The sequence below is a fragment of the Canis aureus genome, chromosome 10 (assembly GCF_053574225.1).
Source record: "Canis aureus isolate CA01 chromosome 10, VMU_Caureus_v.1.0, whole genome shotgun sequence".
NCBI lineage: Eukaryota > Metazoa > Chordata > Mammalia > Carnivora > Canidae > Canis > Canis aureus.
In genome coordinates, this window is record NC_135620.1 from 24,400,772 (window position 1) to 24,427,553 (window position 26,782).

Consider the following 26,782-nt stretch of genomic DNA (forward strand, 5'->3'; position numbering starts at 1 on the left):
TGAATATACAGCCCCTCAATGTGACCACCATCAAGTTTTAGTAATTGAAAATGAAAGCCCCTGGGGCATTTGAATGGCTCAGTTGATTCAGTGTCCAATTCTTGGTTTCAGCTCAGGTTATGATCTCAGAGTCATGAGATTGAGCCCCGTGTCCGGCTCTGTGCTGTGCCCAGTGTGGAGTCTGCTGGAGATTATCTTCCTCTGCTCCTCCACTGCTTATGCTCTCTCTAAAATAAAAATAAATAAAATCTTTTAAAAAGCATCCCATGCAAAAAATAAAATTAAAAAACAAGAAATAAACTCAAATAAATAAAAACAGCACAGGCTATTCCTTTTTTTTTTTTTTTTTTTTTAATAATCTCTACACCCAGTGTGGGGCTTGAATGCACAACCTGGAGATCAAAAGTAGCATGCTTTACCAACTGAGCCAGCCAAGCACCCCTGCAACTCCTGAGAAGAAAGATATAAATAATTTAGAACAAAAGGGTGGAGGTAGGGCAAATCTGTTTGTTTGTTTGTTTGTTTGTTTGTTTTTGCTTGAGGCGGGGCATCCATCTTCTCTTATCCTCAGACTTCGGTGCTTTTAGTTCTGATACTTGAACTTGCATCATTTGTCCTCCAGTTCTTGGGTCTTTCAACTGGGATTTACACCATTGGCTCCCCTGGTTCTCAGGCTTATGGACTCAGACTGAATTCTATCACCAACTTTTCTGGTTCTCTGGCTTGCAGATGGCAGATCTTGGGATTTCTAGGCCTCCTTAATCTCATGAGCCATTCCTATAATAAGTCTTCTCTCTTTTCTTTTTTTTTTTAAGTTTTTATTTATTTATGAGGGACATACAGAGAGAGGCAGAGACATAGGCAGAGGGAGCAGCAGGTTCCCTGTGGGAAGCCCACTGTGGGACTTGATCCCAGGACTCTGGGATCATGACCTGAGCCAAAGGCAGATGCTCAACCACTGAGTCACCCTGTCCCTCTTTTCTCTTTTTAAAATATTTTATTTATTTATTCGTGATAGAGAGAGAGAGAGAGAGAGAGAGAGAGAGGCAGAGACAGGAGGAGGGAGAAGCAGGCTCCATGCGGGGAGCCCGATGTGGGACTCGATCCCGGGACTCCACGACTGCGCCCTGGGCCAAAGGCAGGCACTAAACCGCTGAGCCACCCAAGGATCTCTATCTCTTTTCTATTGGTTCTATTTCTCTGGAGAACCTTGACTAATACAGCTACCATAATCATTCATTAAGTGAAAAGCTGAAGAGGAATTTTATTTTATTTTATTTTTTATTTTTTATTTTTTTTGAAGAGGAATTTTAAAATGGATGAATCAGGCAAAGGACACCTGAATCCACAGACCAATTTTAATACCATAGCAAGAGACAACTAGTTATTATGGGCAAACTAATATGATGCAGTAGGAAATACAAAATACCACCTAAACTGACTAAAACATCAAATTGGAATTTCCTCACACCTGTAGATCTCATTACCAGTTTACAGAAAATACAGAGTTTAGAGAATTTAAAATAACACCATGTGGATACAATCAACAAAAAACAAAAGTTAGGGGAAAATGACCTAGTTTCAACAAATAAATTACAAGGAGTAAGAAAGGGAAGTGGAACCCACAAGAGAGACTTAAGAGACACATCAACTGAATGCAACTGGGGGCCTTATTTTGATGTTGATTCCAACATTTATGTGACAAAAAGTCATAAAATATTAGCAAACCAAATCTAGCAATATACAAAGGGAATTCTGTACCATGACAAACCTGGGTTTATTTCAGAAATGCAAGACTAGTTTAGCATATAAAAATCTATTAATGTGGGGCTCCTGGGTGGCTCAGTTGGTTAAGCACCTGCCTGCGGCTCAGGTTATGATCCCAAGGTGGTGGGATCCAGCCCTGCATGGGGCTCCCTGCTCTGCGGGGAGTCTGCTTCTCCCTCTCCCACTGTCCCTGCATGTGTTCTCCTTCCCTCCTTTTCTCTCTCTCTCTCTGTCAAATAAGTAAATAAATCTTTTTAAAAACCTATTAATGTGGGACGCCTGGGTGGCTCAGTGGTTGAGCGTCTGCCTTGGGCTTGGGACATGATCCCAGAGTTCTGGGATTGAGTCCCGCATCGGGTTCCTATATGGAGCCTGCTCTCCTCCCTCTGCCTGTATCTCTGCCTCTCTCGGTGTCTCTTATGAGTAAATAAATAAAATCTTTAAAAAATCTGTTAATGTGATATACCACATTCATAGAATAAAGTAGAATAAACCATTTATACAGTAATGTCAAATAAGTCATATCAGTAAATACAGAAAAAGCATTTTACAAAAATCCAATGCCCATTCATGATTTTTTTTAAAGTTCTCAAAAAAGTGAGAAAAGAGAACCTTCTTAATCTGTAAAAGGCCATGTGGTTTATGTATCATAAACATACAGCTGACATCATACTTAATGATGAAGACTGACAGAATGTTTTCCCCCCCAACATCAGGAACAAGGCAATAATGTCCATTCAGACTATTTCTATCGAATAATATATGGAAAGTTCTACCAGTGCAGTCAGCAATAAAATGAGATTCAAAGTATATAGTTTGGAAGAAAAGAACAACTGTCTTTTTTCACAGATAATATGATCTCAAATGCAGAAAATCTTACGGAAGCCACCCAAAAAACTTCCCAAAATAAGTGAGTTTAGCAAGCTTGCAAGATACAAGATCAAAATGGATTTGGGGGCAGCCCTGGTGGCCCAGCGGTTTAGCACTGCCTTCGGCCCGGGGTGTGATCCTGGAGACCCGGGATCGAGTCCCACATCGGGCTCCCGGTGCATGGAGCCTGCTTCTCCCTCTGCCTCTCTCTCTCTTTCTGTCATGAATAAATAAATAAAATCTTTTAAAAAATGGATTTTGATGGACTGTGTTTCTATATACTGGCAATGAAACAATACTAAAATGAGATAAAGAAAGCAATACCATCTATAATATCATCAAAAACAATAACATAGGGGCACCTGTGTGGCTCAGTGGGTTAAGTTTCTGCCTTTGGCTCAGGAAATGATCCTAGGGGCCTGGGATCGAGCCCTGCCTTGGGACTTACTCATCAAGGAGTCTGCTTCTCCCTCTGCCTCTTCCCCTGCTCCCACTCATGCTCTCTCTCTCTCTCGCAAATAAATATATAAAATATTTAACAAATAAACTAAAACCCCAATAACATAACTAGGAATAAATTCAACCGAAGTAGTTTAGGTTCTGTACACTGAAAACTATAAAACAATGCTGAGAGAAATCAAGGAAAACCTAAATATATAGACAAATATACCATGTCCTTGGATTAAAATATTGTTACGATTGCACATCTTTCCAAACAGATGAATACATATAGGGGTGCCTGGGTGGCTCAGTCCGTTAAGCAAAGGGAGGAGAATTCGAAGCAGACTCCGCACTGAGCTTGAGGCTCAACATGGGGCTGGATTCCACTACCCTGAGATTAGGACATGAGCTTAAACAAAGAGTAGGATGCTTAACCAACTGCACCACCCAGGCAACCCTTGGTTTGGATTTCTTTATTTTTATTTTATTATTTTTAAAAGATTTTATTTATTTATTTGACAGAAGGAGAGAGCGAACACAAGCAGCGGGAGCGCAGACACAGGGAGAGGGAGAAGCAGGCTCCCCATGGAGCAGGGAGCCTGACGCAGGGCTCAATCCCAGGACCTCAGGATCATGACCTCAGCCGAGGGAAGACATTTAACCAACTGAGCCACCCAGGTGCCCCAAATTTCTTTTTTCTTTTCTTTTTTATTTTTAAAGATTTTATTTATTCATTCATGAGAGACAGAGAGAGAGAGAGAGGCAGAGAGACACAGGCAGAGGGAGAGCAGGCTCCATGCAGGGAGCCCGATGTCGGACTGGATCCCAGGTCTCCAGGATCACACCCTGGGTTGAAGGCGGCGCTAAACCGCTGAGCCACCCGGGCTGCCCATCTCTGGTTATAGTAAGTTTTGAAATCAGGTAGTAATGTCTTCTTACTTTGTTTTACTTTTCTTTCCTTTTTTTTTTTTTTTTTAAAGTAAGCTCTACATCCAACATGGGGCTTGAATTCAGGACCCTGAGATAAAAAGTCACATGTTCCTGAGGCAGCCAAGTTATTTTTCTTGCTTTGTTTTTCTTCCTCAAAATTGTTTTGGATATTTTGGCTTTCATGTTTCCATACAGAGTTTAGGATAAGTTTGTCAGTTTGTACCAATTCCTTTGATTTTGTTAGGGATTGTATTATATCTATAGATCACTATAGATCAATTTTTAAAAAAAAAGATTTTATGTATTTACTCATGTGACACACACACACACACAGAGAGAGAGAGAGAGAGAGAGAGAGGCAGAGACACAGGCAGAGGGAGAAGCAGGCTCCATGCAGGGAGCCCGACGTGGGACTTGATCCCAGGTCTCCAGGATCACTCCCTGGGCTGAAGGCAGCGCTAAACCACTAAGCCACCGGGGCTGCCCTATAGATCAAATTTTTAAAAAAAGATTTTATTTATTTATTTTAGAGTGAGAGAAAGAGAAGGAAGGCAAGCCAGGGGAGGGGCAGAGGGAGAGGGCAGAGAATCTCAAGCAGACTCTGCCTCAGGGTGTGGAACCTGACATGGGGTTCGATCTCATGATGTCACTTTTAATATTGTGAAGGCAGGATTAGTGACTCAGTTTCTCCAAATACTACATTGGATACATTATCAAACACAGTAAACTGAATTACAGTTTAAGGATTTATAGCTTGAGGGTTTGGTATTTCCTAAACAGAACTTCACAAATCTGTTATAAGCTCAAGTACTTCTCAAAATTAGATTCAGTGAATTGAAAAGAGAAGGAAGCCTATATTGATCATTAGGTGATGGCTTGGATAGGTATTTTTTATGTTTCATATTATTTATAACAGTATTTTTTTCAGTTACTACTTTTTACTTTTTATTCTTTTTTTTTTTTAAAGATTTTATTTATTTATTCATGAGAGACACAGAGCAGAGAGAGAGAGAGTCAGAGACACAGGCAGAGGGAGAAGCGGCTTCATGCAGGGATCCCGACATGGGACTTGATCTTGGGTCTCCAGGATCACGCCCTGGGCTGAAGGCGACGCTAAACTGCTGAGCCACCTGGGATGCCCCAATCACTACTTTTTAAAAGTTTTTTATTAACACAATATTATGTACAACATCTTCAAGTGTTAATACTATAGGAATCCAAATATTATTACTCACTGTGGTAAGCCAGCCTCCAATATAGCTCCCAATAAAATAAAAATAAATAAAATCTTATCTTCTGGTATTTATGTCCTTGTATAGCCTCCTCCTACATTAAATGTGGTGACATGTGTAACTAATGGGATACTGCACGAACGGTGGTGTGTAATTTCTGAGGCTAGGACATAAAAGGTACTGCAGCTTTAGCGCTGCTCTCTTATGTCGCTTGGTCGGAGGAAAGCCATCTGTCATGTCATGAGAACAAAATGTCCTACAGAGAGATCCACATGTTTAAGCACTGAGCTCTCCTGCCATCAGTTGCCAGCAACTTGTCATCTTGGAAGCGTATCTTCCATTCCCAATCAAGTATTCATTTATTTTAAAGATTTTATTTTATTATTTATTCACGAGAGACACAGAGAGAGAGGCAGAGACACAGGCAGAGGGAGAAGTCCCTCATGGAGCCTGATGCGGGACTCGATCCCAGGACTCCAGGATCACGCCCTGGGCCGAAGGCAGGCACTAAACTGCCGAGCCACCCAGGGATCCCCCCAATCAAGTATTCAGATAACTGTAGCACTACCCACCATCCTGAATGTAATCTCATCAGAGATTCTCAGCCAGGAACACCCAGCTAAGCCAGGGATATTGCCAATGCCTGAGTTCCTAACCCGTATAAATGGTGTAAGATAATGATTATTACTGTTTTAAGACACCAAGTTTTGGGTAATTTGTTATGTAGCAATAGACAACTAATGCACTGATTATAAATAATTGTTATAATAATTGTTTTATCAAGTATTCATATAACTAAGAAATGAATGGCCAACTCATGAAATTTCCCTTTCAGGATAATGTTAAGATTCAACTAGGCTCATGAATCACTGTATTATACACCCGAAACTAACATCACACTCTATGTTAACTATACTGGAATTAAAGGAAAAAAATTTTTAAAAATATTTTATTTATTCATGAGAGACATAGGGAGAGAGAGGCAGAGACACAGGCAGAGGGAGAAGCAGGCTCCATGCAGGGAGCCCGATGCAGGATCCAATCCCCAGATGGGGATCACACCCTAAGCCGAAGGCAGGCACTAAACTGCTGAGCCACCCAGGCATCCCAATAACACTAGTTTTTTTTTATCTCTGCATCTGTGGGTCAGGTCATTTCTGGCTGTGGTCTCTTAGGCAGTAGGAGTTCAGGGATAGCCGAAGGCGGAGCAGAGTATAAGTGGGATCAGGGAGTGATGGTGGACATTCCTCAGTAGTGTCTGGGCTTCTCTGGGCAAGCTGGTTTGAGCTTCGTCAGAACATGGCAGCTTAAGACAGTTCAACTACTTTGTGTTTCAGTTTAGTGCCTCCATGCAAATCTTCCAGGGAAGAGGGTAAAACTGTGTAGCCTCAGAAGTTACACAGGATCTCTTCACGTACTGTTACATTCTCCTGGCTCCTTGTGAATCACAGGCCCACCCAGATTCAAGGAAAGGGGAATTTGATTCTACCTGTTGACTAGGCAGGGGCATAATTATTTTAAAGAACAGCATGTGGGAGGAGGGGTATTATTGTGGCAGTCTTTGGAAAATGTACTTTGCTATAGTGATCTAAAGGAAAGTAAAAAAAAAAAATAAATAAAAAAATAAAGGAAAGTAAATACTCATTTGTTCATGAGAGAGAAAAACACCGAGAAGGAGAAGTTCTCATGACTCATCAGATTCAAAACAAATTAGGCAAACCTATGAAGAGGGACAAACTAAACACTAGGTATGTGGGTGTGTATTTATGCATAACAATTCCAATTATTATCAAATTATTATCATTCACACGAATGAACAATCCCAGGCCAAATGGTGTTGGTACACGGAGTTCATTTCAGCCAAAGGAAGAAGATGATGTCAACTTTTTCACCCCTCAGAAGTGAAAATAAAATGGGAGTTTCAAGATAAACCTGAAGGCAATTTTCTTGCTGAAAATAAATGCAAGTGCCCCCTGGTGGTGAGACAGTCAAATATGGATTCTGTCCTGTTGACAGCATTTCCTGCGATGTCATTAGAAGAGTGAATACACAGTATTTAACCAGACAACAATTCTAACATCTGCAGAATATCTGTCCCAATAGCTAAAGCAAAAACACAGGGAGGGAAAGGACATAATAAAAAGGAGATAGTAAACACAGAGCATTCACTTTGGAGTGTCTAGACCAATCAAATCACTCTCCTTTTTGTAAGTCCTAAACTCCCTTAATCCTCTGTCCTATTGGCTTTTATGCATCTTTGAATTAGGTATGAAGGGTATGGGAAAGAAGAAGTGAAAGAAAATAAGGTTTGGGGCACCTGGCTGGTGCAGTTATTAAGTTGCTGACCAACCATATACTCTTACAAATGTTGGAGTTGGGTGACACCTGTATGTCACCCAGGTGGTTCAGTGGTTGAGCATCTGCCTTTGGCTCAGCTTGTGATCCCTGGGTACTGGAAACGAATCCCGCATCGGGCTCCCCCAGGGAGCCTGCTTCTTCCTTTGCTTATGTCTCTACCTGACTCTGTTTCTCATGAAAAACTAAATAAAATCTTTAAAAAAAATGTTGGAAGTTGGGATTCGCCACGTGGCCAAAAAATAGCCTAGTTCCCTCTCAAAGTTGGGGTAACTGTCAGGTTTAGTCAAAAGTACCCACAGGGGGGCCATTGAGCCTGGTGGTGAGAAGAGAGAGGCTCCCCAACCAGCGTGGGGCCTCGATCTCCTCTCGGGTGTCGGCACCAAATGTCAGGTTTAATCCGATCGGTAGTGAAATGGAGAGGCCAGGCAAAAGTTGGTCGAAACAAGCTTTTAATGGGACACGGTCTCCAGCGAGGTTCCGCGGCCCCCAGGGGAGAGAGAGAGAGCAGGGAAGTCGCGCCCAGGCAGGTCGCAGGAGGGTTTATAAGGAGTTTTTGGCGGGAGGGTTAGGTAGGGAAATATGGGGTGAGGTTTCCTTATTTGGTGATGTTTTTCAGGTTTTCGGTCTTTTCCGGGTCTTTTTTTTTTTTTTTTTTTTTGGTTAGGGCAAAGGTTACGGGTTTCCTAAGCTAAGTTAGGGTAGGGCAGCAAGGTGGCGTTGGCGGGAAGATGGGGGTAGGGCGGTGTTATTGGGGGGTTGCTGGCCTCGGGTGGGCCATTTTGAGGTCCCCAGACTCGCCAGCCCAACTGTAACTACCAAGGATTTGACGTAAGATCTTTAACATCTATTTCTGTGTTTTTAACCTCACTTAATGCAAGTTTGAAAGCTGCACTGATGTAGCACTGCAGGATGCCCAAAACTTGCTTTACTGACTTTAGGAGGCCCTTCCCCCTAACTGCTGACCTGGAGAGTCATTGTTTTCATCTCAGCTTGCTCTCTCAGGTCCCTCCTCCCTCCCCCCTAGCTCTGGAATGCGGAGCCCTGTTCCTCTGCTACTCCGCTCCCCTCCTCATCCCGGCTGTGTGCTTAGAGGTGGCCCAACCTCCTCGGGGACGGGGCTTGAGGGGAGGGTCCGGGAGTCGGAGACTGCCCTGCGAGTGGGTTAGTTACACCAACCAACCAACAAAAACTGCCTGCCCTGGGTTCACAGGAGGCAGGATTACGGTTATCAGACTCCTCAAATACAATTACAGGACAAAGAAAGCTACATTGAAAATCCGGGTTGAGCATCTGCCTTCCGCTCAGGGCGTGATCCCGGGGTTCTGGGATCCAGTCCCGCATCCGGTGCCCCGCGGGGAGTCGGCTTCTCCCTCGGCCTATGTCTCGGTGTCTCCTTGTACACTCTTACAAATTAAAAATAAAGAAAAAGAAAAAGAAAATCTGTATGTTTCGGAGCGCCTGGGCGGGGCAGTCGGTTAAGCTTCTGCCTTAGGCCGAGGTCATGATCTCAGGATCCTGGGATGGAGCCTCACTGCCCACTCCTCGCTCAGCAGGGAACCTGCTTCTTCCTCTATCACCTCCCCCTGCTTATGATCTTTTAAAATCTTAAAAAAAAAAAAAGGAAACAAAATCCGTATGTTTCTTAGAGTAAGATAAAAACCTATTTGTTGTTTCTGCGAAATTCAAATTTAGCTGGGCGCCCCGTGATCCGCGCGGCCCGGGCAGGCAGGGCCGGGGGGGAAGGCGGAGATTCCGGGCACTCGGCGGAGGCCTCAGAGCCTCTCCCGCCCCGGAACGCGGCGCCGTACAGACGCAGCGCCTGCTGCCGGCAGCCAGGGCGCCTTCCGCGCGAACAAGGCGGGCTGCGGGTCTGTGTTGGAGCCCCGCCCGGGGCTTGCGGGTCGGGAGAGCTCGAGACGACCGGAGGTGTCTAGCTCTGGGATCCTGAACAGCGGCGGACGCCAAGGACTAGAGGCCTCTAGGCCACAAGCCAGAGGCAGGCCGCCCGACTCCAGGATGGCGCTCGCGGCCGCCGCCAGCTTCCAAGATGGCGGCACGGGCTCGCGCTCGCGCTCGTGCTCGCGCTCGCGGCTCCCCTCCCCCAGGAAGCCAGGAGCGCGCCGCGCCGCGCCCCGCCGAGCGCCCGTTGCCCTGCGGCTCGGGCAGTGGTCCCGAACGCTCCTAGCCCCGCGCCATGCGGCTCCTCGGCTGGTGGCAGGTCCTGCTGTGGGTGCTGGGGTCTCCCGCCCGCGGCCTGGAGGGTGAGTGCGGGCTGGGGCCGTGGCCGTGGCCGTGGCCGGCGGGGGTGGGGCGGCCGGCGGCGGCGAGCGAAATGACGCGCGTGGAGGTCGGCTCGGGCGGCGCTCTTTCACCTGCGCGGGGGCCCGCGGCGCGCCCCTCGGCTCCTCGTGGCGCCGGCCCGCGCGCCCAGCCCCGCGGCGTCCCGACCCCTTTCCGCGGGGTGGGCTGGGGCGGCGGGGAGCCCGTGCAGGCCCGCGCCGCAGGCGTCCGTCAGTCGCCAGGGGCAGCGTGTGGGCGCCTACGGAGGCGCGCCCGTTATTAGGGGCGACGCGGATCCTAGCGAGGAGCCGACCTTCCCGGCGCCCGACGCACCCACCTAGGAGACCGGCTGCGAGTAGCTCCGTGTCCGGGCGGGGCCGGGTTTGCTCTCCGGGGCCTGTCACAGCCTGCCTTTCCGCCTGCAGGGCCCACGCTTTATTTTGCACTTTGACGGATCACTTTTTTTTAAGAAGGCCGCGCTCGGTCAGCTGCCTGTAGGCAGGACAGACGGGCGTACCTAGAGGAGGCTCCCCGCGTAAGCCGCTGCTAGCCACAGCACGCTCTCCGGGCCTCCCGGGGGGAGGAGCCACGCCGGAGCCCGGCCCGACCCGCGGCCGAGGCTGCGGCCTTACCCTGCAGGGCCGGGTCGTCCCGCCCCTCGCGCGTTGTTCAGGTCCCGACCGTTTGGCCGGCTATTTTTTTTTTTTTTTTTAAGATTTTATTTATCCATGAGAGAGAGAGAGAGAGAGAGAGAGAGAGGGAGAGGCAGAGACACAGCGGAGGGAGAAGCAGGCTCCATGCAGGGAGCCCGACGTGGGACTCGATCCGGGGTCTCCAGGATCATACCCTGGGCCGAAGGCGGCGCTAAACCGCTGAGCCACCCGGGCTGCCCACCTAAAAAATATAGATATTTTTAAAGATTTTATTTATGATAGACACACAGAGAGGTAGAGACACAGGCAGAGGGAGAGGCAGGCTCCACGCCGGGAGCCCGACGCGGGACTCGATCCCGGGTCTCCAGGATCGCGCCCCGGGCCGAAGGCAGGTGCTAAACCGCTGAGCCACCCAGGGATCCCCAATAAAATATTTTAAAAAAAACATTTTATTGGGCAGCCCGGGTGGGATCCCCTAAAATATTTTTTAAAAAAATAGTTTATTGGGCAGCCCGGGTGGGATCCCCTAAAATATTTTTTTAAAAAATATTTTATTGGGCAGCCCGGGTGGGATCCCCTAAAATATTTTTAAAAAATATTTTATTGGGCAGCCCGGGTGGGATCCCCTAAAATATTTTTTTAAAAATATTTTATCGGGCAGCCCGGGTGGCTCAGCTGTTTAGCGCCTGCCTTCGGCCGGGGGCGCGATCCTGTAGACCCGGGATCAAGTCCCGCGTCGGGCTCCCGGCATGGAGCCTGCCTCTCCCTCTGCCCGTGTCTCTGCCTCTCTCTGTGTCTCTCATGAATAAATAAATAAAATCTTTGAAAAAATTTTATTTATTTGAGAAAGAGCGGGTGTACAGACAGGAACGGGGGAGGGTGGGGGGAGGGTGGGGGGAGGGACAGAGAGCCAGGAGAAGCAGACTCCCTGCTGAGCAGGGAACCTGCCATGGGCATTGGTTCCAGGAACCTGGGATCATGACCTGAGCCAAAGGCAGATAGATGCTTAACTGACTGAGCCACCCAGGCGCCCCCCTAAAGTATTTTTTTCTTGTGACGAGAACTTTTAAGATTTACTCTCAGTAACTTTCATATATGCAATGCAGTATTAGTATTATTAACTAGAGTCACCATACTGTGAATCTACATTCTCATGACTTATTTTGTACCTGAAAGTTTGTACTTTCTGACCATCTATACTCTCTTTCTTTTTTTCTTTTTTTAAAAGATTTTTATTTATTTATTCATGAGATACACACAGAGAGGGAGAGAGAGGCAGAGGGAGAAGCAGGCTCCATGCAGGGAGCCCGACGCGGGACTCGATCCCCTGACTCGATCCCCGGACTCCAGGATCACGCCCTGGGCCGAAGGCAGGCGCTAAACCGCTGAGCCACCCAGGGATCTCCCTCCCCACCCACCCCCTTTTTTTTAAAGAGACTTTATTTATTTGACAGCACAGAAGCAGGGGGAGGAGCAGAGGGAGAGGAGGAAGCAGGCTCTCTGCTGAGCAGGGAGCCTAATGCAGGGATCAATGTGTGGCTCCATCCCAGGACCCTGGGATCATGACCTGAGCCAAAGGCAGATGCTTCACTGACCAGTCATCCAGGCGCCCCCATCTTCACCCCCTTCCACCACCACCTCTCATAGCCACCAGTCTGTTCTCTGTATCTCTGAGCTAGTTATTTATTTATTTATGAAGATTCCACATGTAAGTGAGAGCATAGGGTAATCTGTCTTTCTGGGATTCATCTCAATTTAGCATAATGATCTATGCATGTTGTTGCAAATGGCAAGGTTTCCTTTTTTGTGGCTGAATAATGATATCGTGTGTATAGATTCTATGTTCTTTATCCTTCCTTTGGTAGACACCTAAATTGCTTCTGTGGCTTTTGTAAATAAGGCTGCAATGAACATGGGATGCATATATTTTTCAAATTAGTGTTTTTGTTCCACCTGGAAGTGGAATTGCTGGATCATATGGTAATTATAGTTTTAATTTTTTGAGGAACCTCTATACTGTTTTACACAATAGCTGCCCCAATTTACATTACTTCCAAGAGCACATGAAGGTTTCCTTTTCTCTCCATATCCCCAGCACTTGTTATTTCTTGTCTTTTTGATAAAAGGTGTGAGGTGAGATCTCTGTGGTTTTGTTTTTTTTTTTTTTTTTTTTAAAGATTTTATTTATTTATTCATGATAGTTACACAGAGAGAGACAGAGAGGCAGAGACACAGGTAGAGGGAGAAGCAGGCTCCATGCAGGGAGCCCAACGTGGGATTCGATCCTGGGTCTCCAGGATCGTGCCCCGGGCCAAAGGCAGGCGCCAAACCGCTGCGCCACCCAGGGATCCCATCTCTGTGGTTTTGATTTGCATTTTGATGTGGGTCTTTTATATCTTATGTCTCTATACCTGCTTAACTTTCTGAACATAGTAATAGAGTTATAATTACTGTTTTAATATCCTCATCTCCTAATTCTGACATCTGCAAGCTTTGGGTCAGTTGTAATTGGTTAATTCTTGTTCTCATTATGGATCTTATTTTCCTGCTTTTTGGAATGCCTGGTAACTTTTGATTGGATGCCGGACATAAGTTTGATCTTATTGAGTGCTAGATATTTTAGTGTTCATCTAAATATTCATGAATTTTGTCCTGGGGTACAGTTAAGTTAGCTGAGCCTGGTTTGAGCCTTGCTTTTAAGGTTTGCTAGATGGGTGCACAGCTGTATTTACTGTAGGGTTAATTGTGCACAACTACTTTTGCATCCTCTCTCCGGTGCTCTGTGAATTGTGAGGTTTTCTAGTCTAGCTGGTGAGAACAGGTACTCCTCCCAGCTCTCTGTGAGTGGTGGGTACTTACTATTGCCTCTGATCCTTTTGGGTGGTTCTTTGCTTTGCTTTGGGAACTTACTCCCATGTAAATGTTGATGAGTGTGTTTGATGGGGGTCTCTCTGCAGGTCTCTGGGTCCTCTCTCTGCAGCTTGCCCATCTCCACTATTCTGTCCTGCAAACTCTAGATTTCTTGGTCCCTCTGAACCCTCAGTACCATCTCCTCAACTGGAGGAGTCTGCTGGACTCCTGCTTCCCCCCTTCCTGAGCTGTGGCAGGCACTCCCTCAGGTGGTAAGCTAGAGCCCCTGTAGGGCTCTCCTCTGTTTCTCTTCCTGTTCTGCAGGGATCCCTATCCTTCCTTGCGGGCTAACTAGTCTCCTGAAACTTTTGCACATTTTTGGCCTTTTGGGGGTTGTTTCACTAGGGAGGGTAAATCTGGTCTCTCTTCCTCCAACTTAGCCAGAAGCAGGATTCTGAGAGAATGTTCTTTGAATCTGCAAATCTCTATGGGGATATTCTTTGAGCTCTTACACTAAGTGTGCATACCTTAGGAAGCTCCCAGACCTCTCCCCAACTTTAAAGTCAGTTGGTTATTCACACTTGGGTGACATGCTGTTGACAGGGCACAGCCCATTACATGGCTGGTGGTTACCTAGCCGCAAGGCGAGCTTGTCTGAGTACAGCTGGGCTCATTTGTTTCCGCTGCCCCGTGGTTGGCACTGAGTCTGGCTGCTTTTATTGAGTTAAGGGGAGTTGGAAGGCAGGAGTCACTGTTAAAAAAGGTGAGTGGAGATTGCTCAGTGAATGAGACTTCCCTAGGGTCTTCCCTTACCCAAAACATTTTGCCCACTCCCTGTCTAGTGGCTCCAAAAGTGGGAGGAAAGTCCTCCTTACCTCTGCTGTTGCCTTGGCACTGTGGGGTGTACCTCCTGGCACTCCCAAGGGTGGCAAGCAGGAGAGAGGCTACCTCATGCAGGAGCTGCTGTATGGCTGGAGTAGTGTTCTCAGGTTGCGAGGCACAGCACTCCCTGAGGTATTATGGGGGCAGGGTAAGGCCTGATCTGGAGTAGCAGTCAGAAGACTTCACTCAGAGACCTGGCTCTGCTGCTTACTAGCTTGCTTGGGTTGGGCCTTATGCTGCTTCTCTGTGCCTCGGCTTGGTCATCCGTTAAGTGGGGATGGTGATCCTTGTCCTGCCGGGCTCTCAGAGCTGTTATGATGTGTGCAAGGTTGCCTTGCTATAGTAGAATCTTCTATAAAGGCATCATTGTTTTGTTGGATATTTTCATCAAGCATATGAAATTGTTGAAGTATTTGCGTTATATTTTCCTAATCGGATATTTGCAGTGGAATGTTTTTGCTTATAATCGACAGGACAAATAGCAGGTATCACATGAAGGCATGTAGTTGTCCATTTGGTATCTGACATTCATTGACCTGGTACCTTTTTCTTCATGATCTGGAGAATGATGGGTGGCCCTCTGATAGTTTTATGGGAAAATTACCCTTTTTTCTTGGTAGGGGAAAATTTCTTGTTTGAGGATAACTGTAATTCTTTGGGGGTGCGTGTACTTTGAAGTGACTTACACCTGGGAACATGCTGGCATGTTTTAGTTGCTGAGGAAGGCAGTCACTTGCAGTCGGAGGAGCAGCCTGCTCATGCTCTGCTGGCCGGAGTCGTGTCCACAAGTGAGGAAGAGCACCCACGTGGCCCCGGGGGCCAGGACAGGTCAGCAGGAGAGGCAGGCACGGTCCTGGGGCTTGACGCGGATGGCGACCATGTGCTGATGCTGTCCGTGATCCCCGGGGAGACGGACGACAAGCTGAGTTCCGAGCCCAGTGGCGGCACCTGTGGGGCCCAAGGGGAGGAGGACTCGCGGTGCAGCCTCCGAGAGCACCTCTTCTCTCTGGACGGCATGGGGGCCAGCTTCCAGGACAGAGAGGAGGAGTATTACTCAGAGCCCGAGGTGGGCGAATCGGACCCGGCCCCACACGAGGACTCCAATAACACGGAAAGTCTGAAATCTCCCAAGGTGAACTGCGAGGAGAGAAATGTGACCGGCTTAGAAAACTTTACTCTCAAAGTTTTAAATATGTCACAGGTAAGAAAGGATGGCTTAGTTTCTTCCTCCTTTTCTGCATACTGATTTTCCTATTTAATATTCTATCAGCTATCAAACGGAGGGTCGGGATCTTTATCATTTTCTGACGGCTGCATCAGTGAAAATTGACTTTGCTCTCATGTTTGTAGGGAGAGGAGAGGAGGCAATAGAACTAGTGTCAGTTATCAATTATGCTTTGTAGGCCGCTTAAGCCTAGTCATCCTTGGGGTCTTCTCTCCACCAAGCCTCATGATGGAGATCCCAGGGGCATGTAGGTGGCTCAGTTGGTTTAGTTTGAGTCTTGGTTTCAGCTCAGGTGGTGGTCTCAGGGTCGTGAGTTAGAGCCCCATGTTGGGCTCTGCGCTCAGCCCAGAGTCTGCTTGAGATTCTCTCTCTCCCTCCGTTCCAACCCCCCACTCATGCTCTCTCTGTCTCAAATAAATGAAGAAATCTTAAAAAAAAAAAAAAAATCCCATTGGACAGATAGGCACTTAGCATCAGAATCCTAGCATTTTTCTTCTTCCAAATGAGCTATTTATTACAGAGGTAAGTTAAAAATATCTGAATTACTAAGATTGTGATTAGCAGTGTTTAGACTAGTGATACCCCTGGGAAGCAGGTTATATTAATGAAAAGTTTCTTCAAAGACTATGATTCCAGTGTTTTCTCCAGAGTGAGTTGTCCCCAATGCAGCCATGCTTTTCCAGCCCGTTGGATAAATAATAATTCCAAAGAGAACACTAGGATAATGTCTGACTGTTTCTGTGGGATTGTTGAGTCAGGTAGCAGGATGAGTTTAGGCTGCTTATGTAATATGAGAAGAAATCCTAGCTCTGCACGCTATGACTGCTTATTTTAAATGAGGGTAAATGGTATATGGAGTGTCCGTGGCCCCTTGAAGTACAGGGGTCCGCGCTGGCCTCACACCCTCCCCTTAGTGCCTGGTGAACAGTGTGCCTCAGTCCTGCTGGACTGTTTCTTGAGTGTCACACACTTGACCAGGAGAGAGCAGTTTCAGCAGTCTGAGTTAGGGTGGTGGCAGGGATGATGCACCCTGTCATTGAACTAGCCTTTGGGCAAATACATTGATTTGACTGCTTGCAGATCTGGATCTACTGTTCAGTGCTTTAATAATGCCATTAGAATGTGTGAAAGGCACAGGTCAGAGGTGGGGACAATGGCTTGTGCCTTGTGGGTACTTAGTATTTGAATTGACGAATCCCGAAAGATACTGAAATTGCTATACAGTACTATCAAGAAAGCCTACGGGAAAGTTTATGATTCGTTATTTGCCAATACTTTGCTGCTGATTCATGCATTCCTATGGTTCAAAACCCAAAAGGTTCTTTATTTTTTATTTTTATTTATTTATTCATGAGAGACAGAGAGAGGCAGAGAAATAGGCAGAAGGAGAAGCAGGCTTCTCACAGGGAGCCGGATGGGAGACTCGATCCCAGGACCCCTGGATCACGACCTGAGTGGAAGACATACTCTCAACCACTGAGCCACCCAGGTGCCCCCAAACCCAAAAGGTTCTTAAGGGGATATCCTGTAGTCTCCCTATCGTGTCCCTGCCTCCTCTCCTTGGAGGCAGCAGTGTTTCCACTTTCTTGGGCATCCTTCCAGAAGAATGTACATGAACATTTACTGCTGACTTTAACACTTGTTTTTTTTTTTTTTTTACTACAGGACCTTATGGATTTTCTGAATCCAAATGGTAGTGACTGCACGCTGGTCCTGTTTTACACCCCATGGTGCCGATTTTCTGCCAGTTTGGCCCCTCATTTTAATTCTCTGCCCCGGGCATTTCCAGCTCTTCATTTTTTGGCACTCGATGCTTCTCAGCACAGCAGGTATGTTCCCTGAATAGAGCTTACATGTCATCCTTCTGGATGATGGTTGCAGTTATTTGGAGGTAGTCATTTAAATTCAAAGATGAGAATGTAGGTGTGAGCATGGAAAGTGGACTAGCAGGAGGGATGGGCAAGGGTGAGTGGTAAAGACTCCTCAGGGAGCTGAGACTCACTTTCTGGAGGCCCCTGAAGAGAAGGGACTGTTGTCTGCAGGGTGGAATTTGTCTTTTTTTTTTTTTTTTTTTAAATTTATATATTCATGAGAGACCCAGAGAGAGAGGCAGAGACACAGGCAGAGGGAGAAGCAGGCTCCCCATAAGGAACTCAATGTGGGACTCGATCCCAGGACCCCTGGGATCCACACCCTGAGCCAAAGGCAGATGCTCAATCACTGAGCCACCCAGGCTTCCCTATCTATCTTTATGTTAATTACATCTATTGTTTATGGAGGGCCTACCATGTGCTAGACATTGGGGAAAGTACTTTTCATTTGTATCTCATTTTGTCCTCAAAATGGGTATAGTGAATATGTACGATAATTTCCCCCCAATTTTGAACAGAAGTAAGTAACTAGCCCTGGGTTGTATTATATAAATGAGTGAATTACTATGACTAAGTTAATAATTTTTTTAAAAATTTAAATTCAATTTGGTTAACATATATTGTATTACTAGATTCAGGGGTAGGCTTTAGTGATTCATCAATTTCAAGTAACACCCAGTTCTTCTTTTTTTTTTTTTCTTTTTACACCCAGTTCTCATTACATCACATACCCTCCTTAATGCCCATCACCTATTTACTCATTCCCCCCCATCTCTCCTTCAGCAACTCTCACTTTGTTTCCTAGCATTAAGTCTCTTAAGGTTTGCTTACTTCTCTGTTTTGTTTTGTTTTTTAATATTTTATTTATTTATTCATGAGAGACCCAGAGGGAGAGAGAGGCAGAGGCACAGGCAGAGGGAGAAGCAGGCTCCATGCAGGGAGCCTGACGTGGGACTCGATCCCGGGTCTCCAGGATCAGGCCCTGGGCTGCAAGGCGGCGGCCAAACCGCTGAGCCGCCCGGGCTGCCCTACTTCTCTGTTTTTACCTTATTTTTCCTTCCCTTCCCCTACGTTCCTCTATTTTGTTTCTTAAATTCCATATATGAGTGAAATCGTATGGTATTTTTCTCTGCCTTATTTCACTTAACTATATTACCCTCTAGTTCCATCGACATCAATGTAAATGGCAAGATTCATTCTTATTTTTTTCTATATATTTATTCATGAGAGATGCAGAGAGAGAGAGGGGCAGAGACACAGGCAGAGGGAGGAGCAGGCTCCATGCAGGGAGACCGACGTGGACTGGATCCCGGGTCTCCAGGATCATACCCTGGACCGAAGGCAGCGCTAAACTGCTGAGCCACCGGGGCTGCCCAGATTTCATTCTTATTAATGGCTGAGTAATATTCAATTTTATATATATACTATATCTTTATCCATTCATCTGTCACTGGATATCTGGGCTCTTCCCACAGTTTGGCTCTTGTGGACATTGCTGCTATAAACATTGGGCTGCAGGTGCCCCTTTGAGTCACTATGTTTGTATCCTTTGGATAAACAACCAGTTGTGCAATTGCTGGGTGGTGGGGTAGCTCTATTTTTAACTTTTTGAGGAACTTCCATACTGTTTTCCAGAGTGCCTGCACCAGTTTGCATTAAGGATGGAATTTAAAGGTGGGTCTGCTTGATGGTAGTGGAGGGGCCAGAGGACTCTTCAGGGTTTTGGTCTGCCTGAATTAGCAAAATTAGTGTCACATGTGGAACCCTCCTGAGACTCATCTGCAGTTTAAGTTTCTCCCCTTGGTAGCCTGATTCAGCACCCTGTTGTGTGTCTGCTCAGGATTTCTTTCTTTCTTTCCTTTCCCTCCCCCTTTTTTCTTTCCTTTTATTTACATTTATTGTATGCATGTTCCTTAGTGGACAGTCAATAAATTGATTGAATGGATTAATGTAGCCCTTTAAAATGGTGTTTACTGGGCAGCCTGGGTGGCTCTGTGGTTTAGTGCCGCCTTCATCCCAGGGTGTGATCCTGGAGACCTAGGATCGAGTCCCACGTCGGGCTCCCTGTGTGGAGCCTGCTTCTCCCTCTGCCTGTGTCTCTGCCTCTCTCTCTGTCTCTCATGAATAAATAAGTAAAATCTTTACAAAAATAAAATAAATAAAATGGTGTTTACTTTTGTTTTATGTTATTCAGTGGGCTTTTGTCTTTTTTAGATGTTCAGTGAGATAAGGTATAAAGAGCTTTGTTCAGATGTGTATTTCCCCCAAGGGCTGTGACTGTGCGAGGGTTTTATTTATTTATTTATTTATTTTTTAATTAAAAAAATTTTTTTTAAAAGATTTTATTTACTTATTCATAGAGACACACACACACACACAGAGGCAGACACAAGCAGAGGGAGAAGCAGGCTCCACGCAGGGAGCCGGATGTCGGACTCGATCCCAGGTCTCCAGGATCACACCCTGGGCTGCAGGCGGCGCCAAACCGCTGCGCCACCAGGACTGCCCTATTTATTTTTTAAAAAATATTTATTTATTTTTGTGTGTGAGAGAAAAAGCTTGAGCATGAACATGAGTTGAGGGAGAGGAAGAGGGAAAAGCAGACTCTCCACAAAGCAGGGATTCCGATGTGGGGCTCAATCCCAGGATCCCGAGGTCATGACCTGAGTCAAAGGCAGATGTTTAACCCACTGAGCCACCCAGGCGCCCCTGTGCATGGGTTTTAAAGTGTGTCCCTCCTCCTCTGCATCACATGCCCTTTAGCAGGTTACAGGAGGTGGTGGGTGGATCACTTTGGAAAGTCTGGAACATGGTCAAATTGGTAAAAATGAAGTTGAGTAAAAAAAAAAAATTTTTTTTTGAAGATTTTATTTATTTTTTTCATGAGAGACAGACAGAGAGAGAGAGAGAGTGAGGTAGAGACACAGGCAGAGGGGGAAGCAGGCTTCATGCAGGGAGCCCGATGTGGGACTTGATCCCTGTACTCCGGGATCATGCCCTGAGCTGAAGGCAGATGCTCAACCACAGAGTCACCCAAGTGTCCCCTCAGACTTTTTAAAAGATTTTAATTATTTATTTGAGAGAGAGAGAGAGAGAGAGAGAGACCAAGTGAGCAGAGGGAGACGGAGAGAGGGAGAAGCAGACTCCCCATTGAGTGCAGAGCCCAACTTGGGGCTCAATCCCATGAGCCTGAGATCATGGCTTGAGCCTAAATCAAGTCGATGCTTAACCAACTGAGCCACCCAGGCACCCTTCAAGTAAAAATTTTGAGTAAAAATTTGCACTCCACTGATCTTCCATGTGGGTAATATAACTGCCAACATTTACCTAAACTTGTTTAGGGAGAAAGAAATTGCAGCAAATTAGTAATTCTCACAAGGGCTTCAGGGAAATATCTAGGTGGCCTGGCCCAAGGTAAGAGACTGGTGGGAAGGACAGTCTAGGTCAGTGTCAGACTTGGACTGGGCTCCCCCTACCCCACTGGCAGGGCTGGCCCCTAGCACCAGCTTAAAGCTCTAGGTTTGGGTCTCACCCTGCCGTTTTCTGCTGGCCTTTATCATCTGCTTTCTTCTGTCATCTCCGTGCATGCCTCTCAGTGTCTGCTGATCATGGAGAGTAGAGACTTGTTATAAGGCCGGGGCATGTGTTTGCCTCATGTGTTATATTTAAGGTACACCATGTTTACAAAATAAATAAATCCTGATTTTCCAATACTATCATTTTACTAATGGGGGAAACTGAGGCTTAAAGAGGTTAAATAGTCTGCCTGAAGCTCACACAACTGGTTCAGTGACAGACCTGAGGCTTGAACCCGAGTGTTTTGACTCCAGAGCTTATAGGACCGACTGTATTATGTAAAGGTGAAGCAGTACCACTCGGATCATGTTATGTCCTGCCCCAGTGGTGAACTTCCTGGTGTGTCTGCTAGACCATAGATCCACGGGTCCTGACTTAACCAAACTAACTGCTCACCCTAAGTTGAATCTCATATATGAAGGATGGAGATGGGCATTCTGGAGAGTCTGAAATTTCTTTTGTCAAAAAAATTGACATAGTATGCTTTGTCCATGAACTAGAATTTTCTGGTCTGACCACTTTTGGCAGTTAGCAACTTAAATAGTGGAATCACTAGGTGAAGCTTGGTTGACTCAGTGGAGTGTGCACTTCTTGATCTTGAGGTTGTGAGTTCCAGCCTTACATTGGGGGTAGAGTTTACTTAAAAAAAAAAAAAAGTGGAATAACTGTGTGAAGAATAGTGCCTTATTATAATAGAAAGCAACTCAGCAGAATAGGAATGCCCCCAAATTTAACCCATAAGGAAAAAGATCAGAAAGGGGGACACCTGGGTGGCTTAGTGATTGAGTGTCTGCCTTTGGCCCAGGGCGTGATCCTGGATCCTGGGATCGAGTCCCACATCTGGCTCCCCATAGGGAGCCTGCTTCTCCCTCTCCTGTGTCTCTGCCTCTCTCTCTGTCTCTCATGAATAAATAAAATCTTTAAAAAAGAAAGAAAGAAAGAAAAAGGTCAGAAAGAGCTATAAGCATAGAGTTTGAGTTATCAGAAACCTCTCTAGGTCACAGGAAACTGATACTGATAAACTGATAAAAAATGGATTTATGGCCATCCATTCTGATATGGTAACTGCGTGAGAAAACCTGCTGTTGGTTCTGGTTTTCTGACTGACTTCTTTCTGTGATGATAGCCTTTCTACCAGGTTTGGAACCGTAGCTGTTCCCAACATCTTGTTATTTCAAGGAGCTAAACCAATGGCTAGATTTAATCATACGGACCGAACATTGGAAACACTGAAAGTCTTCATTTTTAACCAGACGGGTATGTAGAAATAATATGCCATTCAAGGGATTTTATTTTGCTCAGGTATATTAATTCTGTGGGTTCCTGTCTGCTCTTCTTAAGTGAAAGATTCAAGATTGGTTTTCAGATGCAAACCTTCTTTTCTGGTGAACTGCTATGGTTCTATTAAAAGTTTCTCAATCAGTGGCAAGCTTCACATGAATAGGTAATTTTAATGATTATCAATACCTTTATTTTTTTATTTTTTATTTTTAAAAAATTTTTATTTATTTATGATAGAGAGAGAGAGAGGCAGAGACATAGGCAGAGGGAGAAGCAGGCTCCATGCACTGGGAGCCCATCGTGGGACTCGATCCCGGGTCCCCAGGATCGCGCCCTGGGCCAAAGGCAGGCGCCAAACTGCTGCGCCACCCAGGGATCCCTATCAATACCTTTAAAAAACAGTTTTATTATTCTATAATTCACATACCATACACCTGTAGATAATTTCTTTTTTTTTTAAACATTTACATTTCTTTTCTTTTAAGATTTTATTTATTTATTCATAGACAAAGAGAGAGAGAGGCAGAGACACAGGCAGAGGGAGAAGCAGGCTCCATGCAGGGAGCCTGACTTGGGACTCAATCCCGGGTCTCCAGGATCACACCCCAGGCTGCAGGCGGTGCCAAACCGCTGCACCACTGGGGCTGCCCCTTGTAGATAATTTCTTACATACATTTTTCATTAAAGTGTAATATTTACCCAAATGTATGCATTAATTATTGGTGTGCTGGGTGATAAATTTTCACAATATGAACACCTTGAGTAACCAGGATTCAGACCCAGAGAGAATGTGACCAGTCCACCCTCAGCACTCCTGCCCGCAAAGATAACTACCACCTTGACTCCTAACACAATGGGCTAGTGTTATCTGTTTTTGAACTTTATATTAATGGAGACATCCAGAATAGATTCCTTTGTGCTGGCTTATTTCAGTCACCATTGTGTTTTTGTGAGATTCATCTGCATTGGTGGGTACAGTTGTATTTTCTTCTTTTTTGTTGCTGTGTGTTGTTCCATTTATTCACCCATATGCAGATGCTATTTTAGTCCCTTAATATTTGCCAAAACATGTAGCCTAATTTTTTTATTCTGTAGAAGTTTGAACACTAAATATTGAAGAAATTTTTTTCTTTGCATAAGTTTGCTCTTCAAAAGCTTGAATATCTTAATTATGAACCCCACTTTTTCCTGAAGTATATTTACTGGGAATAAAAATAAGTTAAAACATACCTTACATATACATGAAATCTACTTATATCTCACAGTAAAGAACAAAGAGCTGAGTTACCTCATATGAGTGAAAGGGTTGTTGGTGGGTAGTTAGCTATTCCAAGTCTTAGAGTTCCATACCCCTGCTTATCAATCAGACAGATATGGAAAGAAGGTGCCATTTTGCTCAACGTTCTAGGAAAACCTAGAACCCAAAAGAAATCGAGGAGTCATAGCATCTTTGGTAATGGCGTATCTTAGTGGTGGTTAGTTCTAACAATGTTTTCAGTAAATGATTTAAAGGCATTTTGAATTTAGCATTCATTCACCTGTGAAAACATTCTGTAGATTCCTGAGACTAGCTTTAGCAGTTACTTGTTGAATTTTGGTGTCACAGAGAACAAAAGACAACTCTTACCCTGCACTAAGACCCTTCTGGGGAGTTCATAAAAATTTTAGCATTTAGGCTTTGAACAGCTGAATGGGTTCCTGCTCCTTTGATGTGTGGTGGGGGAGAGGCAAACACAGATTATACCAACAGACAAGTGAAATCCGTCCCAGATACACCAGTGTATTTATTTTAAGACTACATATCTTTTTTGCATACCACACAAAATGCTTGAGAAAGATCTTTAGCGTGTATGTTTTCTGTCTGATTTGAAACAGCTGATTTCTTTTTCAGGCATAGAAGCCAAGAAAAATGTGGTGGTAACGCAAGCTGATCAAATAGGCCCTCTTCCCAGCACTCTGATCAAAAGTGTGGACTGGCTGCTTGTATTTTCCCTGTTCTTTTTAATTAGCTTTATTATGTATGCTACCATTCGAACTGAGAGCATTCGGTGGCTAATTCCAGGACAAGAGCAGGAACACGTGGAATAGTGACGGGCTGAAAGAAGTTGGAACAAGGAATTTCAGAAATCAGTGCTGCCTTTTCTTACATCTTCTCCAGTGAAGTGTAGATTTACAACTTCAGTTAGATTAAAAGAATCATGCATTTGTTGAACTGTTAAATGTGTTAAAAATTATAAATTGGTGTTTTAATTAGTACTGCAATAAGCAAATGCAAAAATATTCAGTGGCGCTCACCATTCTTGTTTTGACTAATCCAATGTTTTAAGGGAGTAATCCAGTTTCAAATGTGGAGCTGTATTCAGGTGGAATAGTGGATAGTGACAGTTTGCTTCATAGAAGGAAGAAATAGGAGTTTCACATTATAGTTTTAGGAAACTCTTGATTCCTTATATATGTGTAAGAAGATTGGTTTCTGTTCATTTGCAGTTTTTCTCTCCGTGCAGGAGAGTGTTCTGTTGCAGAAGAATAACTAGAATTGGTAAGTGTGACCTTCTTGAGTAACTGATGGGAAAATAAAAGAGTCAAGTACTTTGGTGTTTGTAATGTTTAATTTCATTGAAAGAATTTGAAGTGGTTTAAGTTGTTTCTGGATACGACAGATGTTAGGAGAAAGTAAATATTATCATCAAACTAAAGCTTATTTATTACCAGATCTAGGCAAAAGCATCACTCAAATTTTAGTCACAGTTACCTACCCAGCATGCACTGATTCAGCCTTAAGAGGTTCTTAGCACTGTGTGAGTTTCAGTGAGAGCCAAAAGAAGTATGTAACACTGTGTTCTTGTCCACAGTTGATTCTAGTCTAATTTAGGACACATGTAGAAAAGAGACAACATGAAATTTATACCAGCTTTTTGAAAAGCTGTTTCTAAGATCCTTTAAACTCAGATACAACATCTGACCACAGAAAAACTTTTTTTAAAAAAGATTTTATTTGACAGAGAGAGAGAACACCAAGTAGGGGGAGCAGGGGCTGACAGAGCAAGGAGCTGGATGTGGAGCTTGATCCCAGGAGACTGGGATCATGACCTGAGCCAGAAGCAGACACTTAGCTGACTGAGCCACCCAGGCCCCTGCTAAGTTACTTTTAGATTGATTGTTTCCAGTGTTCCAGATAGAGTAGTTCATTTCATAATGCACCTTAAATTCTCTGGAAATAGAACTTTAGTTGAGTCACCTTCTCAGAATGTTATGTTGGGCAGGAGTTTACAGCTTTATGTTGTGGACAGCTATGGCTGGGGTGGTTACTGGCGGGAAGGGACAGTGGTTCAGAATGGCTCATTTCCCTTTACAAATGAGCAAATGGAGGCATGGAGAGAGGTTAAGTAACTTGCCCAGGTCACACACAGTAAATAGACGAAGCTGGGATTTGAGGGATTTGAACCTTTACGTGTGTGTGTGTGTATACCTACAGAAGAGACAAAGCAAGATCAGTTCCGGGAGTGTGCGTTGGTCCCTCATGGCCAGTGGATCCTCCCCAGCAGCCAAAGGCCAGAGGGCCCCTAGTGCCTTAGCACAAGTTTACCCCCACCCAGCAGAGTCTCTTAATACTGAAAGGGGAGGGCATGTCCCAGGACGATCTGACTTACATGCTTAAGACGAATAAAGGAGTATATACTGAGTCTGGATCAGGGAAGGATATTCCCACACAAGGTGCTAAGCCTCGAACAGGCTGCATGGGCTCTTTATCGGTAAGGAAGTGTTCTAGGCCCAAGGCCCATTCTTACATGGGTGAACAGGGCTTAAAAGATCTCCTGTGAGCAGGAGACCGCCTTTCCTAAGAGTATCCACTATAAAGAAGTTGCTCAGTAAATCTTTACTTAAGGAACTTAAATCCTACTAATTAGAGACTTTGGTGTGAAGCCAGAGTATTCACAGCCCCTACTGGTGCACCTCACTTCCCCGGGGCCCTACTAGTGTGCTACTGCTGCTGCTTTTCATAACTAGAGCCGAGATGCCAATTTCCTACAGTGGATATAGGGAAAGAAAACAATCAGGAGTTTTGTTTTTTCCAAAGATTTATTTATTCACGAGAGACACAGGGAGGCAGAGACGCAGGCAGAGGGAGAAAGCAGGCTCCTCGCAGGGAGCCGGATGTGGGATTCGATCCCAGGACCCTGGGATCATGACCGGAGCCAAAGGCAGGCACCCAACTGTTGAGCCACCCAGGTCTCCCGATCAGGAATCTCTTGTTACCTCACACCCACCAGTTCATTTTGCAGTTCTCACTTCAATAAGCAAGTTTGCAGAGTATTCTTCATAACTGTATACACCCAATTAAGTACTGGAAATGAAACTTTTAATCCTGTCTCCAGTCTCTGCCCACTTGAGGCACCAAAGGAAACTAGAATGTCTTAGATGAATGCTTTGAGATCAGTGACATCCGATCAGGGTCTGCAGAGATTCCTCCATTAAGTTTTTGTGAAGTGGGCAAAGGTAAGAATATGGATTGAGCCATAAGTCTGAATTTTAGGATATTTGAAGGCAAAAACGCTTATCCCCCAA

The 26,782-nt window shown here is 45.1% G+C and overlaps 1 protein-coding gene and 1 long non-coding RNA gene across 2 annotated transcripts; one reads left to right on the forward strand and one right to left on the reverse strand.

Annotated features, from left to right (window-relative positions):
• LOC144322123 (uncharacterized) lies at positions 1-10,544 on the reverse strand. Its single transcript, XR_013387686.1, has 2 exons — positions 10,216-10,544; positions 1-227 (listed from the first exon to the last, which is right to left on the reverse strand). It is a non-coding gene; the product is annotated as an uncharacterized LOC144322123 (long non-coding RNA).
• TXNDC15 (thioredoxin domain containing 15) lies at positions 9,695-24,807 on the forward strand. The gene is made up of 5 exons (XM_077911726.1): positions 9,695-9,859; positions 14,977-15,464; positions 17,154-17,317; positions 22,062-22,192; positions 24,108-24,807. Exons 1-5 carry the CDS (start codon positions 9,793-9,795, stop codon positions 24,302-24,304), a joined length of 1,047 nt encoding a protein of 348 aa, XP_077767852.1. The 5' UTR covers positions 9,695-9,792; the 3' UTR covers positions 24,305-24,807.
• The last annotated feature ends 1,975 nt before the right edge of the window (positions 24,808-26,782 follow it).